At 55.9% G+C, this 18,686-nt stretch overlaps 1 protein-coding gene across 2 annotated transcripts in view; it reads left to right on the top strand.

The window, feature by feature from the left end:
* The window catches only part of BICDL1 (BICD family like cargo adaptor 1), a 77,355-nt gene extending 59,074 nt beyond the window's left edge, over nucleotides 1-18,281 (top strand). Inside the window, exons 5-10 of one of the 2 annotated variants that reach the window (XM_041003915.1) lie at nucleotides 4,723-4,902; nucleotides 5,514-5,732; nucleotides 6,651-6,794; nucleotides 11,563-11,693; nucleotides 15,174-15,294; nucleotides 17,595-18,281. In XM_041003915.1, the coding sequence (XP_040859849.1) occupies nucleotides 4,723-4,902; nucleotides 5,514-5,732; nucleotides 6,651-6,794; nucleotides 11,563-11,693; nucleotides 15,174-15,294; nucleotides 17,595-17,756 (957 nt within the window). In that variant the 3' untranslated portion in view covers nucleotides 17,757-18,281. The remainder of the gene's footprint in view (nucleotides 1-4,722; nucleotides 4,903-5,513; nucleotides 5,733-6,650; nucleotides 6,795-11,562; nucleotides 11,694-15,173; nucleotides 15,295-17,594) is intronic. The other variant, XM_041003916.1, reaches the window with a different exon arrangement.
* The last annotated feature ends 405 nt before the right edge of the window (nucleotides 18,282-18,686 follow it).

The following is an 18,686-nucleotide window of genomic DNA, read 5'->3' as shown; positions in this document are numbered from 1 at the left end:
GGGACTGTCACCAGGCTTCACCTTCGTGTCCTAGTTCAAACCATCTCCACGGCAGAGGCAACCCCTCCACGTCCTGCAGAACTGACCTCAGACTGGCCTGATAGTCCCCGGAGTCAGAGGCCAGGGGTATGTTGGGCCCCTTTGCAACCCTCTGCTTGTCCCAGGGCAACAGAGCCTTCTGAGCGGGGGAGGTCAGGTGAGCCTAGGATACTGGAGCATCAGGCATCCCTGCCTAAAGGTCCAGCCGTGAAACGCCACCATGGGCTGTGGGATGAGGAGAATGGCATCTGAGGCCAACGCTACTTGTTGCTTGATACCCTTAGGGAGGCGGCCATCTGAGTGGGACACCTCTTACAGGAAATGACCAATAGCATTTCTCCCTCCGGGTTTTTGTCCCTTGAGCTGGTGACTGAGCACATAGTAGGGCTTCAGTAAACAATGCTGGGTGAAATTTCCGGCAGTTTTTAGAGTGGAGAAGTTTGCTGCTTCCCAGGGTTGGCAATAGTAGTGATGAATGCTAGCATGCTCCTCATGGGAAGACAGAGTGCTCATACCCACTTCATAAAGCAGAGGCTTAGGAAAGTGAAGGAGGGGCCCAGTGCTGTGGCCCAGCAGCTAACGTCCTTGCCTTGAACACGCTGGGATCCCAGATATGGGTGCCGGTGCTAATCCTGGCAGCCCTGCTTCTCATCCAGCTCCCTGCCTGTGTCCTGGTAGAGCAGTCGAGGACGGCCCAATGCTTTTGGACCCTGCACCCATGTGGGAGCTCCTGGCTTTGGATCAGCTCAGTTCCAGACATTGCGGCCACTTGGGGAATGAGTCATCGGATGGAAGATTTTCCTCTGTCTCTCCTCCTCTCTGTATATCTGACTTTACAGTAAAAATAAATAAATCTTAGGAAGAGAAGTGAAGGAGTTCTCCAAAGCTGTGTCACCCTTAGCAGCTTCCAGATCACTTCCCTCCCACTTGCTCAGCCTGTTACTCAGTGATAACTTTATGTGTTGCCTGCCCATGAGTGTCAGTGTTTGAGCAGTTGTTTCCCCATCAAGCTCATTCAGGAGACTTGCTGAGACAGGATGTGGACAGGAGAAGGAGAGGTAACAGAACACAGGCCTAAAAGAAGCCTTGGTCCAGCATGAGCTCCCAGATAAAAAGTCTCTGTTTCAGATAAGGAATGGAGGCCCTGGGAATGGGGGAGAGAGCCAGGGTTGGTGAACCAGCATCAGGTACCCGGGAGCAGGAGCACAGTGGGCTGTGTCTGCAGCAGTGAGAAGCCCAAGGCTTGCCATGTGCCCATCCCTGCCGCCGTCTGCCTGTCCGCTGTCTTCTAGCCACCCTCCTTCCAGAGCGAGCAGTGACGCTCACCTGAGGCCCTGCATTAAGGCCAAAGTCCCCCTATAATTTGGAAAATCTGAATTTCTGACCTGTGTTCTCCTCTTTCCTGTTGATAATTCTGTTGTTTCTGACATGTGAAAGTCTGCGTAGGCTGCCACCGGTTACCACTGTCCTCCAGAAGGGCCCTTCTGCTGCTGCAGAGAGCTGAACCGACATGGGAGTTAGGCCTGGGCTCGCTGAGGTGGTGGCTGCGCAGTCCTCACCCAGGCCTGTGCAGCAGAAAGCTCGCAGCCTTGGAGTGTATTAAACCCTGTGACTGGAAACCCTGAGATGGGAGTGAAGAGAAGACTGAGCAGGCTGTAAACCACCCGCCGACCAGGGAAGCCTGCACTTCATGTTTCACCGTGTAATTGGTGTCCCGCTGTCAAAATCAGATTTCTACACCACTGATCAAATCCAACTTGGTCTGGCTTTGTGTTGCTGTTGTTTTCAGACCCGAGATAGGAATAAGAATTGCTTTTTGACCTCCCAGTAAATAACATTTTGGTAAACTCTTAACTTCGGTTTTGTCCCTTGAAGGACCACTTTACTTCCTGTCTGCTACGCAGGAATCTTCCAGGGCCGTGCAGGACCCAGGCCCTACTCACCACGGGCGGCCCAGGAAGCAGGCGACCTGGAGCCTAGAACTGGCTGTGACGCTCATCATTATAGGCCAATCACTTAGCGTCACTCTGGCTCTGCTAGGAGAGATGCTCACCTCTGCCCCTATGCTTGTTGTACGCTGGAACCTAGTGTGCCAAATCCGATGTCATCCCTGTTGTAACACTCGGTGCCATCTGTTTTGTGTCAAGAGTGTATTTTGTTGGAAGTCCTTACAGTTAACAGATTCTCCCTGTTCTGGTTCTGTTTTTCTGCATGTGTCTGTCCAGTTGAGGAATTGGTCCCTGACCAGAGTGTGCAGGTCTCTGCTGGTGCTTTGTTCTTCTGCTGTTAGACTCTGTTAAGCACCTTTGAGTGTGTATGAGTGATTGAACTAATTTTGTCCAGTGCGTAAGATCGTGTGCTTGCCTGTGGTCAGCTTCCCCTGCTGAGAAGCGTGTAGGGTTGTCTAGAAAATCATTGGGAAGCATTTTGCCAAATTAATATGCCGTTTGTAATTGTGCCAAATGCCTCCTAGGAATGTCTCTCTTTGTTTTCCATAACGCTGATTTATTTTTTTTCTTTCTGGGTTTCCTCAAAACTGGGGCTGGAGGAGTTCCCACTGGACTGGCAGGCAGTGCTGATCCACGGGAGGCACAAAGAGTAGGCTTGCCAGTTACTCACTCATTCTCCGAGCAGCCAACTTCCCAAGCCTTCCTAGGGAGGGCTCCCCCAGAAGCTGGTGCCATTCACCAGCCGTTTTCTGGCTGAGACCAGGGAAGGCAGGACATTGTCAGACTGGCCAAAGGCTCTGCAAGACAGCCTGCCCTCCCTGAGAACCGGATCTCTGAGGTGCTGCTGCCATCCTCCCTTCGGAGACCATCCTCAGGAGCCCCAGGCCAGGGCTGAGGCAGACCTGTGCCAAGGCCACTCTCTCCATAGAACATAGGAAACCCTAGAAATGTCTGATGAAAGGCTGCATTAGTTAAATCGCAAGCTCTTCCTGTTCTCAGTCCCAGCATCTTGTCAGTGAGAGGTATAACCCACAAATATCAAGAGTAGGAGAGGTTCCTCTTGGGCATGTGGCCTTGTGCCTGGCAGCTGGCATGCTGCTGGATGCTTCTACAGTCAGGAGCTGCTGCTAGGCCATAGTACAAAAGTTAAAAGTTGGTCATGCCATGAAGAGAGAATAGTTGGGTTGTCCCATCTTCAGCTGTAGAGACCTGACCACAATAGGGGGCCCTGGGGTGGACCATGCCCAGGAGCCACAGGAGAGGCAGAGCCGCACCCCTCAGGCGTCATCCATCCCTGTGCTGCTCTCTCCTCTGTACCATTGGTGTTACCGCCCTGCACCGAGCTTCAGTTTTACCCTCGGGAACCTGAGGTGTTGGATCCATTGGTATCAGTGGCCCAGCCAACTGTGAGACTGTAGGCTTACGTGAAATATCTTGTTGAGATCATTTGAAATTCAGGGATATACATACCCTTCATTAACACTTCATGTTATTGTTTAAAAATTATTTCTGTTAGTTTTGTGAAAGTCTAGTGGTGTGGTGCTATGTGCACAGTTGCCTGCTTGTCCCTGCCTGGGCCTGTGCCATCTTCATAGCATCTATTGTCTCTTCACTTGTATTATTTTAAAGGAAAAGTCAGAATTTTAATAAGTTAACCTGTAAATTAAAAATACTCCTAAATAGTAGAAACATTTAAAAAGGGGCGGGGGGGCAGCTGGAGGACTGGCCAGTGCTGGGCTAAACCTCTACCTGCGGCACTGGCATTCCATATGGATGCCAGTTTGCATCCCAGATGTTCCACTTTTGATCCAGCTCCCTGCTTGTGACGTGGGAGAGCAGAGAAGGATGGCTCAAGTTCTTTGACCCCTTCACCCATGTGGGAGACCCACAGGAAACTCCTGGTGTGTGTGTGTCTGTGTCTGCATGTCTGCTTTCTTCTGTAAAATCTGCCTTTTGAAAAATAAATCTTTTTAAAAAATCTGATTAACATGGTAGCACAGTGGGTGAAGCTAGAACTTAGGGTTCTTGCAACCCATATTGGAAGGCTGACTAGAGTCTTAGCTATACCACTTCTGATCCAGGTTCCTGCCAACACCTCTGAGAAGGCGGCAGATGATGGCTCAGGCCCATGGCCCCTGCCACCCATGTGGGAGAGACCTGGAGAGAGTTCCTGCAGCTGGCTTTGACCTGGCCCCAGCCTGACTGTTAGGTGTTTAAGGGGTGAAGCAGTGGATGGAAGTATACATTCTTGCTCACTCTGCCTCTCTCTGTTGGTGTACTTTTCAAATAAATAAATCTTTGAAAATAATAAAAATATGAATACGTTACTATTTAAAGTACCTTTAAAATTTAGCATAGTTTCCCTAAATATCCTTAGTGTTTAGATTTTCAGTTGTCTTACAAATGTCATGTTTTTCACTTTTTTTTTCCAAATCAACATACAACTAAAATAGACCTGTACATTGCAAATAGTTGCTAGACCTGTGAAGTCTTTTTTTATAATCTCTAGGTTCTTTTCTTGAAATGGGTTTGGTAAAGGAATGGAGTTGTTTGTGTTTCAACATCTCTCCAGTCTAGATGTCACTAACCGTGTCCCCCGGTGGACACCACTTGCCTCCCTGGTCTTCTGTGAGCTGGTGGCTGAGCCCCGAAGCACAGTCAGGGTGAGGGTCAGTTGTTGCAATTTGCCTTTCCACTTGGCAAGCCTCACTGCCTCTGCCCCTCTCTCTGCAAGCTGCACCAGAGCCAGCTGGAGCTCCAGGAGGTGCGGCTCTCCTACCGGCAGCTGCAGGTGAAGGTGGAAGAGCTCAACGAGGAGCGGAGCCTGCAGAGCTCTGCCGCCACCAGCACATCGCTGCTGTCGGAGATCGAGCAGAGCATGGAGGCCGAGGAGCTGGAGCAGGAGCGAGAGCAGGTGCTGGCACCCCCTCCCTCGGGCCTGGGACGCGGCAGGGGCACTCCCCACCCCCCTGCTGCCAACCTGGTGGGAACTCTTCAGACCTGCCAGCTGGAGCATTGTGAAACAGATTTGACTAAAGTGTACCTAGCCCTCCATTCCCCTCCCACCTTGACACTGGGCAGAACTGCCAAAGGGCAGAGTGTCCGGGCAGAGCCACTTCCCACTCGGCCTCATTCCAGTTCCTTTCAGGAAGGAATTAGTGGCTAATGATCAGGCCCCTACTATTTTTATTGTTCGGGAATATTCCTAATCCATCCCATCCAGCCAAGTGGCCGCTCTGTTGCCCATGGCCACTCATTTCCTAATTGTTTCCTGACTCCCTCCAAAATGACCTTGCGATAGAAAGAAGTGCTGTACATGGCAGGATAAAACCTGGGAGTGGGATAGTAGATGTACTGGGCCCAGAAAAATTGTCATCATGGCTTGGGACAGTAGATTTGGAAGTAAACTGATACCACCTTCCTCCTAGAACTGGCATCTCCAGGCTCAGGCACTGGGGGAGGGTGGCCAGGTGGTGATGTCCCCAGCAGTCCGAACTCAGGGGTGTCTCTCTGTGTCCCGGACAGCTGAGACTGCAGCTCTGGGAAGCCTACTGCCAGGTCCGCTATCTCTGCTCCCACCTTCGGGGAAACGACAGCGCCGACTCGGCCGTGTCCACAGACTCCTCGATGGATGAGTCTTCAGAAACCTCATCCGCCAAAGATGTGCCAGCCGGCAGCTTGCGCACTGCCCTCAACGAGCTCAAGAGACTCATCCAGAGCATCGTGGATGGCCTAGAGCCCACGGTAAGAAGCCAGGCTGGGGCAGGCCTGACCCCATGGTGCCTGGGCTCTGGGAGGTGCCAGTCCAGCCCAGAAGGTGCAGCTGACTCTGAACCTGTAGCCTTTTAAAATAGCTGTAAGAGTTTCCTCTGCACCCTCTTGATTTGCTTGAGAACAGAGAGCACCATGTTCAGGCAAGGCCCTGAGTAGATGCCAGGGAGCAGAGGTCCCCGGACCACCTGCTGGGTGATGCCAGGGTGCTGCTGGGGTCTCCTCAGATGGTTAACGTCCGCAGTGACTGAGCTCTCCTTGGAGACTTTGAGTGCACCTGTCTGGCAATGGGAGACTGGGGCACCTCTGCAGAGCCCTTGGATTCTGTGGTGGAGTTGAAGGATGTGAATGAAGCAGCACAGCTGGCTGGGGTGTACACACACACACCCATGCAGGAGGGCCATGTTCCCATGGTTCTCCCGAGCAGACGGGTACATCCTCCCAACTTGATAACCTCGTTCTCCCAGATCCACTCCATACACCTGCTGCTGACTCAGGCTGCGGTTTGTCCTCCTCCTGGTTCTCCCGTGGGATGGTTGGGCTTTCCTACCCATTCCGGGTGCTGTAAGACAAAGGGGGCAGTTCCTATCCCCTGCTGCACTAGAGCAGGCCGTGGTGGGAGGAGGGTGCCGTCAGAGCGAGCTGTTACTCATGTACTCAGCTTCCTTTCCCTGAAGCTTGAGATGGGAGTGAACGTGCAGCCACTGCTTGCATATTGACACTGAGCAAGAGGCTCTCTGCCTAAACCTTCTTTCTTCTCCCTCTTGCCTTTGCCCTTTCTTTTTCTCCCTCCCCTGTTGCCTGCCCTCCACTCTGTCTTGTCCTCCCCATCTCCTGTCAACTGGTGCACTACCCCCTCTGTGGCCGGCTCCCTCGCTCTCCTGCTGTCAGAGTTCCCAGAGAATTGATGATGACTCCTTAGAAGAACAGATAAGGCAGACCAGTGAGGACTCACGAGCCCTAAGGGAACTCATGGAGGGAGAGAGGGGTAAACTGAGGCAAAGCCTAGAAGAGCTGGAGCAACTCCACAGCCAGGTGAGCGTCCCCTCCTCAGTCCCCTGGGGAGGACTGGCACATGCTGCCCGGCTCTGTAGGCACCCTCGGGAGTCCCCCTGGGGACTGCAGCCTGAAGCTGAGGGGAGATGGGGGTCTTCAGGAGGGGAATAGGTGCCCTGGTTCCTGGTCACTTGTGGATACTGTTCCGAGCAGGTGCCTGGCAGAGACACTGCCCAACTGAGAGATGGTGGGTCTTGCCTGGCCTCGTCCCTCCTCGAAGGTGCCCTGTTGGTTGGCAGTGCTGGAGCCACTCGCTGTGGCCTCGCTGCTGCTTCCTGTTGGGTCATGAGGCCTTGTCTCCACTGTATGCTGCTGTGAGAGCTATGAGATGCTAAGGCTTGTGGAGCAGCCCTGCCAGAGAAGAGCTGCGTCAGCACTTTGTCTCAGTTCCGCCGAGCATGGGCATGGATGCAGGGGAGGAGCACAGCCACATTTAAAAAATCTTGTTGGAATTTGTTTTTATACTGTGTAAAAAGCAGAGAAACAGGGCTCTTTCATCTCTTGGTTCAGTCGTCAGATGGCTGCTGTGGCTGGGGGTGACGTAGGCCTTGGCAGTGCCCAGGACCTCCGTGCAAGTCTCCTGTGTCAGCAGCAGGGCCTCAGGGTGTGCAGCAGCAGGCAGCTGGCTCACACGCAGTGTCGCCAGGGCCTGGAGCTGGGCACTGGGTCATGGGGTGCAGACGTTCTGAATGGCAGTTGAGCCACTCTCTTGCCTATCTCCCTGCTGGCCTTCCCTTCTCCCTTCCTTGCCCAAAGCTGCCTGTCCCTTCCTGTTACATGAGATTTCTGTGAGGGAGAATTTAAGCCTGACCCTGACTTTCCATTTCAAATGTACTTTAACAGAAGTAAGACTTGTCTTTCTTGGGTTATCCCAGTAGCATCGCTGACATTGTCTGGGAAGATGCTGGGAGACCCACCCACCACAGCCATGAGTGTACCCATCTTTCTGTGAGTGACTTGGCACCAAGGACAGAGATGCCATGTGAAGCCGTGGCTTGCTCTGGCCAGACCCTGGGCAGTGGGGCTCGGGCAGGGGCTGCTTTGCCCAGGCGCTCAGGTACTTTGCCTTGGGACATTTTCCAAACCTGGCCCTAACCCCTAGCCCAAATACCAGCCCCTTCCTGCTCTTTAATGTTCACTGACTGGGGGAGTTTGCTTTGTTTTTTGCTTCTCAAAACTATGAAATGAGAACTTCACCAAAAGGTGCCAAGTATAGGCAGCTAGGGTGTCATCTCTTACCAGGGAAGTTTCCTGAGAAGCTCGGCTGAGAGCAGGTTTGAGCCGGTCTCTGGATTCCCCCACAGGGACTTCACCCGGCGATGGCTGTAGAAGAGTGGATTGGGCTTTCCCTGCAGGCATCCTGTCCCAGATGCTCAGAGGAGACAGGCCCCTGGCCTCAGCACAGGCACCATGCTGCCGGTCGGAGACCAGAGTCGGTGCCAACGCCCCGGGGCGGAGGGTTGGGTGAAGACAGTCCCCCAACAGTTGTAGCCAGCGCTACAGGCACAGTGTGGGGCCACCCCAGGGGTCTTTCCGTATCTGTTGAGCCATTTGCTGTGTGCCTGGTACAGCACCCGGCCCTGAGAGGCATGAGGTGAGTGGGCAGGTCTGTGTTTCCAGATCTCAGAGCTGTCTTCTGACCCTTTAAGGGGCAGTGTCCAGCCGTGGTAGTGGGGACCAAGTGTCAGCCAGCAGCAGCTAATGCAGACTAAAATGTCATCACGTAGGTGATCAGGCCTCTGGGCCCGTTGCTTGCTCACTGAGAGCTGAGTCAGATGTGGGACTGGAAGCTGAGCAGCCAGCAGCAGCACTCGTCCCCAAAGCCTATTCAGGTTTTTCCCCCATTAGTTGTTTTTTACTATTATTATTATTGTTATTATTATTATTAAGTCAGATTTACAGAGAGAAGGGGAGACAGAAAGATCTTCCATCAGCTGATTCACTGCCCAAGTGGCCACAATGCACCAATCCGAAGCCAGGAACCAGGAGCTTCTTCCAGGTCTCCCATGTGGGTGCAGGATCCCAAGGCTTTGGGCCGCCCTCAATTGTTTCTCCACTGTTTTCCCAGGACACAGCAGGAAGCTAGAAGGGAAGTGGGGCAGCTGGGACGCAAACCGGCACCCCATAGGGGATCTTGGTGCATGCAAGGCGAAGACTTTAGCTATCTTTAGTAGGCTATCGAGCTGGGCCCTCCCCCATTACATTTAATAGGGAATTTTCCTCACTGGTTCACTCCCTACATGCCTGCAGTAGCCAAGGCTGGGCCGGACTGAAGCCTGGAGCCCAAAACCACATCCAAATCACCCTCATGCATGGCAGGAACCCCAAGTCGAGCCGTCATCAGCTATTTCCCAGAGTTTCATTAGCAGGAATCTCGAATCAGGCAGAGCATGAGTGGGGCACAGAGGGTTAGGCCACGTTCAGGTGTGTGTGTGGTTCAGGTATGTCTGCCAGGGGGCACTTGGCTATGTATGAGATCATTGGCAGACCATGTGAAAGTATCAACATAGAATCAGCCTGCTGCAGATGCTCGGACTTTTGCTTGCAGTTGTCATGGCAGGGCCACAACAAATCATTTCTTGGGCCTTGCATGGCCCGCAGGGCGGGGCTCGCACACTGCCGGGGAGTGGAGTCCTGTGGACCAGCCGCTGACTGCACGGGAGCCCTGCCTGGAATCCATGTCTCAATTTTTCTGAAAGAATTTTTGGTGGGGATCAGTTACTTTTATTTCTGCGTTTTATGAAATGTGTGTCTCACAGAGGCCAGTGCCTTGTCCCTTCCAAGGCAGGTGGCTGGCTGGTGGGCATTAGCTGGATCAGCCTCTCCGGCCCAGCGGACCGGCGTGTTTCACGTGAACCACGGTACATGTTGGGTAGTTTTACCCATCTGTGGCACAGCTGGCAGCCTGGCAGGCTGGCTCTCGCCCATGACAGGGCTTATTTGCTTTGTGGAGGTCTGGTGCGCTCTGCCAGGTGGGTTCTGGCTCTTGGGTTCCAGCCTGCCAGGCTGCTGAGCCCGCCTCCAAGTAGGGTGACTGCCCTTGTCACCTGCTCTCACCCATGCCCTCAACCCTCTGGCCAGGGGCGTGTGCAGGGGGCCAACCTGCCCACTCAGCCATGCTCTCCAGCAAAACTGCTGCCTTGGTCAGTTCTCAGTTCGCAGCATTAGGCTCTGATGTCCCCTTCCACACTGCTGAGAGCACAGAAATCCATCGTCCATGGTGGCAACAAGTTTTCTTGCATCCCTGTTGCTGCTCAGTGGCTGCTGCCCCCGGGGCTGACCGCCCTCCTCTCATCAGCAGCCTTGGTTCAAATCCCAGCTGCTCTGCTTCCACTCCAGCTTCCAGCTAATGGCACCTACAAAGACAAAGGGCTCAAGTGCTTTGTCCCCTGCCACCAGGGCTCAGCCTGGCCCAGCCCTGGCTGTGTGGCCATTCTCTCCCCACCCCCTCCTCCCAGCCACCCCGTTACCCGCACCCTGAGCTGTACCTTTCAAATAGGTAACTCTTTAAAAAGAAAACGAGTGTGGAGGAGCTCCGGAAGGTGCCCTTGTGGGAGGGAGGCAGGCGGGCTTTGAGGAAGTGATCCTACCTTGGGAAAAAGTGCAGGTGTTTGGAATACTAGCAGGAGGGCAGGACCAGGCGCCCTGGCTCACGTCTGGACTGAGAAGGGGTCCGCACCCCTCTGTTGTTCAGCGAAGCTCCACCAGGCAGGGTTTCTGGTTGCAGACAACAGAAATCTGCTCAGCTTAACTTGAGCAGAAAGAGAATTACTGAATTACATCTGATAGCCTGGAGAGTCCACGGGGAGGCGGGGGAGCCCAGCTCGTGGGAAAGGAACAGTGGGTGCTGTGCCGGTGAAGGACCGCCTCACTTGTGGCTCTCTGGACTCCCTCCACAGGCGACGTTAGCTGGGGACACGGTGCCTGGCCATTCCAGCTCACCTGCCCCCAGAAGGGAGACATCTCTGTCCCTCAGAGGGGTCATGCCTGGTCATCCAACATGACCATGACCCCCAGGATGCCCCTGGAATCGATGCCGTGTGACGAGTAGTCATTATCGCACAGGGTCCCCTGCCAGGGTGGAATGAGCGCTGTACACAGTCCGCATTGGGGCTGCACGGAAAGCTGGGACAGACTTGTGCTCACAGGGCCACAGGGTCGCTGTCGTGTGGGTGGGCTCAGCCCGGGGCCCTGACGGAGCTGCCAGGTAGAACACCTCAGCACCCAGGCTAACCTCCATGTTGTCAGGCCCAAGGAAGCTGTGGTGCCAACCACGGAGCCTTGGACCACAGGGCAGGCTAACAGACAGGAAGTTCAAGATGACAGCATCATTTAGGTGTGTAACTTTCATGTGGCTTTAACCTTGGAAGCTGAGTGAGAAAGAGAACCAGGCCGTGCTAGGTGCTGCCACGGTCAGTTCAGGGCCCCGTTGGGTGGCAGCATTGCATGTTGAGAAGATGGCTGGAAGCCAAACTTGAATATAAATGTGATCCAGAGCCCCGATTCTCCTTGTCTTCCTTCACCAGTTACCTGGGGTGGCTGAGGACATAGGGGGGTGTTCAGAGCTGAGTATAGGAGTTCTGGCCTCGGAGTTGCAAGGCCAGGGTGAACTTCCTCAGCCCCCTGGATTTGGGCATGGCATGTGGCATCCAGCATGTGGGAGCTGGGCCGCAGTGGGCTGGTCCACACCCCCCCGCAACCCACCACCCCACAGCAGCAGTGACGGCTTCCTGTTCGCTCCCGTCAGGTGACACTGCTGAGCGTGGAGATGAGCGCCCTGAAGGAGGAGAGGGACCGGCTCCGAGAGACGTCGCAGGACAAGGAGCCCAAGGAGCAGCTCCAGAAGGCCATCAGGGACCGGGATGAGGCCATTGCCAAGTGAGTGGGGAGGGCTCACTTACATGCATTTTCAAAAGAAAATTAAGAACCAAATCATGCAGAAGAACTGCAATGTGAAAATTAGCTTTCCTGCTACCTGCCCCAGTGCTAGTCTCTCCTGCCTGGACAGACGCTTCCATTGAAAACCGGTGTGCCTTCATACACGCTGTGTGATACAGTGGTGGGGTTTTCTTTTCTTTTTTTTTTTTTTTTACGATCTATTTATTTTCACTGTAAAGTCGAATTTACAGAGAGAAAGAGGAAAGAAAGGTGTTCCGTCTGCTGATGCATTCCCTAAGTGGCCGCAACGGCTGGAGCTGAGCTGATCTGAAACCAGGAGCTTCTTCCAGGTCTCTCACACAGGTACAGGGTCCCAAGGTTTTGGGCTGTCCTCCACTGCTTTCCCAGGCCACAAGCTGGATGGGAAGTGGAGCTGCCGGGATTAGAACCGGCGCCCATATGGGATCCCAGCGCATGGAAGGCGAGGACTTTAGCCACTAGGCTACCGTGCCAGACTCAGATACAGGGTTTTCTAACATCAGTGGAACAATTCTACATTTCTTGGCCTTTTTTGCTGTCTGTCTCTTAGACAGATTCTCAGTGATATTATTTAGACTTTATCTGTTTTTATATTTACCTTTTTCTTTTAAAATTATGAGCATTTTCAAGTGTGGTTCAGGTGTGATTCAGGTGTGGTTCAGGTATGTTTTCTGTCTTCCAGTCCCACACTGATCAACATGTGATCCAAGTAGCTCATCTTTGTCCTCTGCTCCCTCCACCTCCCTGCCGGATCAAGTCATGATGCCGGAAGCAAATCATTGCATTTGAAAAGAAACAGTGTTTTTGGATACATCCATTGGGGTCCAGTGTGAGTTCAGTTTCTCTCAGTTGCCTGGTGAATGTTTCTGTAACAAAGTTACAGAAAGTTTTGAGGGGAAGCCTGGTGGTGGAGGCACAGTCAGGCCTGTGCACAGGAGAACAAGTGGCCCTTCCGGCCCCACAGCCTTCAGAAATGGGGACCCAGCTTTGCCCCTTGGCCCGCTGGTCGGCAGTCGGGGCTGGACAGAGCCAGCTGTGCTGTCCGTGGCCACTTGCCACCCTGCAGACTCAGTCACCGGGAGGTTGCCCCTGGCAGGGAGAGCTCAGGAGATGGGGCCTTGGTCCTCTCCAGCCCCTATGAAGATTGATTTCAGAGTTAGGAGGGACATAGAGGGGGAGATCTTCCAGCTGCTGTTTCACTCCCCAGATGTCTGCAAGGGCTAGGGCGGGGCCAGGTTTAAGCCAGGAGCCAGCAGCTGTACCCCAGGCTCCGCGGAGGGAGGTGCAGTCCTGCCTGCAGCGTGCGCATCAGCAGGAGGCCTGGCTGGTAGAGGAGTGGGCTGGGACCCAGGCCCTGGGATTTGAGGTGCAGACACCGCACTCTCGGTCTGCCCAAGAGTGCTGGTTTTATATCCTTGCTGGCACAGGGGCCTCACTGAGAACAAAATGAACCTGGCACTGACAGTCTGCCTTCTAGAACCTAGAGGAGTCACTTACTAGCGCTTTGATTTGCCCTTGTACAGATGCTTTCAATAAATGTGATGGCTGCAGGCATGGGGGGGGGCGGCTTGGGTGTCCCTGCGCTCCTGAGCTAGGGTTTCGAGATCCTGCAGGGAAGGGAGCGGGGAGCCCCTCGGGATTGGCCTGCTAGCTGCCGGGCACCCCGTTAGTCAGCACCTTCCCCAGCCTCCAGGCTGCACGTGGCACCACCTGCCGGCAGACACCTGCAAGCGCAGGGCCTGGTCTAGCGCCCCAGGACCGCCGAGCGTCCATGGCAACGGGAGCCTCGTCGGCTGTTTGCCGCGCACCAATGGCAGTGAGCGTGGCAAAGACACTGCTGCGTCTGAGCCACTGGCATCCATTGGGCAGATTCGGGTCCTATTTGCGCAGCCGCAGTGCGCAGAGCCGAGGCTGCTGCTGAGCCGTCTGCAGCGAACCCTGCAGGGCAGGCTGGTAGGGCGCGGTCCTGGGGCCTGGTGACCCTGTGGGTGCCAGGCTCAGGAGGCGCAAGCACAGGCAGCAGCCCCGGTTGGGAGCCGCTCTGCTGCCCTCACACGGTGCAGCAGCCCTGCCCAGCGGACACTGTCCGGGGACCCGGCAGCCGGGAAGTCTAACCCTCTGCTGGGGCTAATTAAGGGTTATTTCTGTGAGCGGCAGAGAGTGAGCTTGGGGCTGCTAGCTTGTCCTTGCTTCGCATGCGCCGGGATCCCATATGGGTGCAGGTTCATGTCCCGCTTGCTCCACTTCCCATCCAGCTCCCTGCCTGTGGCCTGGGAAAGCAGTGGATGACGGCCCAAAGCCTTGGGACCCTGCACCCGCGTGGGAGACCTGGAAGAGATTCCGGGCTCCTGGCTTCAGATTGGCTCAGCTCCAGCCATTGCTGCCGCTTGGGAAGTGAACCAACGGGCGGAAGATCTTCCTCTTTGTATCTCCTCCTCTCTGTATAGAAAAAAAGGATTTATTTGAAAGGCAGAATTAGAGGTCTTCCATCCGTGGGTTCCCTTCACCCATGGCCATCATGACCAGGGCTGTGCCAAGCCCGAGCCTCCCGCCACAGTAGCCCTAGCACACTCGGTATGAGTGTGCACAGTTCAGCGGGAGCTGGGCCCCGCTCGGGGCTGTCCCCCTCACCCAGAGATGCTCAGCTCCATGTGTGTGTGCCCACCTTCACCAAAGGGTTTGTTTCCTCCTTTTCTTTGTTTTTAATTTTATTTTCTATTTATTTCTCTCTGTTGACTGAGACGCAGAGACCCAAAGGCAGAGCGCCCACCTTGGCTCCTTCCCCCCGTGCCAGGCCAGAGCCTGGATCCGGGAACTCGGCCCTCCGCCCCACTGCAGAGCCGGCAGCTGCTGCCTCCCGGGGTGTGCAAGTGGCAGGCTGGAGCGGGAAGTGGAGCCAGGACTGAAACCCCAGCTCTTCCTGCAGCGGTGCCATCCCTGCCAGTGGGTCCACCCTTAGGCCAGGGACAGCTTTATTTAAAAACTAACCTGTCCTGGGACCATTTCTTGACTCTTTCCTAGCTGAGCGCAGCCAGGCTTGTCAGTAAACCCTGTCCCTGTGGCATCCCCTGACTCTGTCACTTTCCTTCCCGTTTCTTGGGCACTGGGCTCAGCTCACCTTCGTGCCTGTCAGTGGCTGCAGGTCGGTCTCTGGGCCTTAAGATTGGGAAGAGTAGTAGCTGGCACCTTTGGGGTGTGAGAGGCCTTTGCCCCCTCTGGGTTCTGGTCCCTTTGGGGGAGCTGGCCCTCTTGCACTTGCATCTGTCCTATGTTGGAGGGGACTAGCAGTGGTGCCACCTGCAGGTGGATTAGGAGTCTTGGCACACACAGGGGCAAGCCTGTCAGACTGTCCGTGCTGCTGGTCTGTGGTCACAGTCTGTCCACCCCCGGGAGGAAGCGCTGCCCCCTGGGCTCCAGGCTTGCTGTGGTTTTTCTCCACAGGAAGAACGCTGTGGAGCTGGAACTGGCCAAGTGCAAGATGGACATGATGTCTCTCAACAGCCAGCTGTTGGATGCCATTCAGCAAAAACTGAACCTGTCTCAGCAGCTGGAGGCCTGGCAGGTAGAGCGGGGCCATGAGAGCCATGGCGGGGAGAAGAGGGAGATGGTGCCGAACAGGACGTGGCCTGGGGCTCCTGGGGTTCCTGGGGCCCAGTCCCTGGGGAGAAGTCCACGGTGCTCCCCGGCTGCTGCTGCTGGGACCGGCGGACTGGGGCTCGGAGCTGCGGTCCCTGCGGCATTGCTCTGGCCTGGAGTGGAGCAGGAAAGGAGTCAGGTTGCCACGAGGCAGGGGGCAGGAACCGCATGGGCCCAGAGAAGCTGCGGCTAGATATCGTCCGCAGCGCACTATGCTGAGGCTGAGGCAGTAGTTAGAATCTGGACATTAGGGTCGGTGTCCCTGCCTGAGGAGTGCTGAGCACTCAGAAGCCACCGGAGCCTTTGGAGGGGAGCTCTGCATGGGCCATGCCTCCCAGCACCTCGGCTCCTGCGCCGCTCACCTCCCTTCTCTCTCTTCTCTCCTGGCTACAGTTTGCTTCCTCAGGGCTTTTTACTATCTGGCTCCTTTGGTTTCTGATCTAGTGGCCTTTCTCAGTTCCCGTATCAACAGCTTTAGTTGTACACCCCTCCTGCCTTCGAGGTGAGCCCGGGTCTGTGTCCCCAACCTCCCACTGCCATCACCATCCTGCCCCCGTGGCCGCCGTGTTGTGTGTGCTGGAGCCCGGCGTCATCTCTGTGCAGTGTCCCCTGCCATCAAGCCATGGCCTCTCCCTCATCACTCATGTCCGGTGGGCTGACGGGCCGTCCCGGCTCTGACAGGCCGGCTCTGGTTTCTCGACACCGCCTCCTCACAGCTGGATGGTTTGACCTCAGGAGCCACAGCAGGTGTGGAGGGAGGGGCAGCACGTGTATACCCAGACCTTGCCAGGTCCGACTGCTCAGTGCAGTTTGCAAGGTGCCAGGAAAAGCCGTTGGCAGCTCTGAAAGGACTTTGTTCCCAGAAGACATATTCCCTTATCATACATCTTTTAAGATCTATGTATTGGGGCCTGGTGCAATAGTCTAATGGCTAAAATTCTTGCCTTGCATGTGCCAGGATTCCATATGGGCACCAGTTCATATCCTGGCTGTTCCACTTCCCATCCAACTCCCTGCCTGTGACCTGGGAAGGCAGTAGGGGACAGCCCAAAGCCTTGGGCCCCTTCACCCACATGGGAGACCCAAAGGAAGCTCCTGGCTTCGGATGGGCTCAGCTGTGGCTGTTGTGGTCATTTGCGGAGTGAATCAGTGGATAGAGAATCTGTCTCTCCTCCTCTCTGTAAATCTTTCCAATAGAAAGAAATCTGTTAAAAGTTTTTAAAAAATCTGTAGTGGTTTTAAAGAGGTAAAAATTGGCCATCTACTGGTTCACTCCCCATATGGCCACAATGGCTGGGGTTCTGCTAGGCCAAAGCCCGGAGGCAAGAATTTCTGGATCTCCCACCTAGACGCAGGGTTCCAAGAATGTGGGCCATCCCCCACTGTTCTCCCACATCATTAGGGAGCTGGATGGGAAGTGGAGCTGCTGGAACCTAAACCGGCGCCCATATGGCATGTCAGCTCTGCAGGGGTGGTTTTACCCACTGCACCAGTGCTGTCCCTTCCGCCATTGTGTTTACCAGTGTTTAACAGTATTGTGCACATGCTAAATGTGCGGTGCCCGGAAGTAAGGGTCACATATTGGCGAAGAGCTGGCGATGTCAGATCTGAGTGACTAGTGGAAAGGAGGAAGGTACCAAGAAGGATGCTGAGCGTACCAGCTGAGGAAGGGGACAGGCCACACTTGGGCTCCTCCCTGTCTCAGACACCTGATGGGCCAGAGCCTAGGGTGGACTGGGCTGCAGCCGACAAACTGCAGGCACTCACCCAGGGCAGCCCAGAGCCTGGCAGGTCCGGGCTGAAGGCACTAGATGTGTCTTGGGCAGCTGCTGCTGCAGGCTCCATGAGGCTGTCTCCCAGGCCAGGTTGCTGGACCCGAGGGCTGGCAAGGTGAGGCGCGCCAAGCCGGGCACTGGACCCCGGAGCTTGGTACAGGGGGTGGGGGTGGGAACTGTGCCTTCGCTGGCCTTACTGACACAGGTGTCTGAAGTCAGCCAGGAGTGCGGGGTCAGATGGGGAGAGGGCACTGAGAAGCCAGCCCGAGCCCCGAGGAGACCGGAAGGGTCACGTGGATTGTGTGCGTCTTGGCATCATACTCACATGCATTGCTTGGTCGGGCAAGCCCCGGCTATGGCTGCTCCCTCATCTCACTCTCCATCCTCATCCCATGGCCTCACGACATTGGCCACGTCGGCCCAGCTCAGCACCCTGCACTCTCCCCCGCAGGATGACATGCACAGGGTCATTGACCGGCAGCTGATGGACACGCACCGGAGGGAGCAGCGCCGGCCTGCCGACACCTTCTCCAGGGGCCCCAGTGCGGGGCGGGGGGATGAGCCTGGCCCCGCAGAAGGCAAGCGGCTCTTCTCGTTCTTCAGGAAAATCTGAGTTGAGAATCGGGCTGCCCTCTCTGCTCCCCCAGGACCAGTAGACTGGCCGTGGCTGAGCTGGTGGCACAGCCAGGGGCCCCCTCGGGGTCCTGGGGCTCAGTGAGGTCCCTGGCCACCCCCCCCGGGCCGGGTCAGCCCCTGGGGTGGGGGACAGGGAGCTGCACTCTGTCGGGGATGGAGGAGAGCTAGGGACCGTCATGGCCTCTGAAGGTCGCTTTTAGATGGCGACAGATGGCGAGAGCCCTGTCCTCACACCCCCGGCCAGGCCCACACTTGGGCTGCCCAGGATCCTGTTACTGAGTAACAGGGCTCAGACTGCCTCCCAGGTCAGCCCCTGAGGGACTGAGCCCACCCCGCAGGAGCTAGCACAGGGAGGCTGCACCTCCCTTCTTGCCCCAGCCCCTGGCCCAGCAGTCCAGGGCAGGTAGAGGGCTGCTCCCCCATGTGCATGCACCCCTGCAGGCAGGAGGCGAAGCCCAAGGCCGTGGGGCCTACAAGCAGGGCACCCAGGCTTGGCCGAGGCCGTCCCAGGCCCCTGGCGTCTGGATCCCAGCACAGCCCTCGTCGCCCCCAAGCAGGGCTGACCGCAGTGCGTGCCCCAGGTCCTCCTCTGGCTGTCATCCAGCCCTGTGTCTGCTTGGGCTGGGCTGGGAGGGGGCTCCTCCTCCCGTTGCCCCCCACCCTTTCACAGACGACTTCTTGGCCCAGCCAAGCAAGTACAGGCCACAGAATGGTCCCCAAGGGATCTTTGGCCAGCCACCGCCCCCTCAGCCCCGCTTCAAGGGCAGCATTGGCACCGTGGTGTGGATCAGGGAGGCCACCGGGCACCCTGACACACTCCCCAGGCCTGCATCCTGCAGCTTCTGTTCCCGCCCGAGCCACCAGCCGCTCACCACGGAGCAGCAGGCGCCCTCCAGCCCTCCCCGGG

Source organism: Ochotona curzoniae, unplaced genomic scaffold (genome assembly GCF_017591425.1).
Source record: "Ochotona curzoniae isolate NIBS_2020 unplaced genomic scaffold, NIBS_Ocur_1.0 scaffold_274, whole genome shotgun sequence".
NCBI lineage: Eukaryota > Metazoa > Chordata > Mammalia > Lagomorpha > Ochotonidae > Ochotona > Ochotona curzoniae.
Note: the sequence above shows the minus strand (reverse complement) of the source record. Positions and strands in the feature narration are given on the sequence as shown.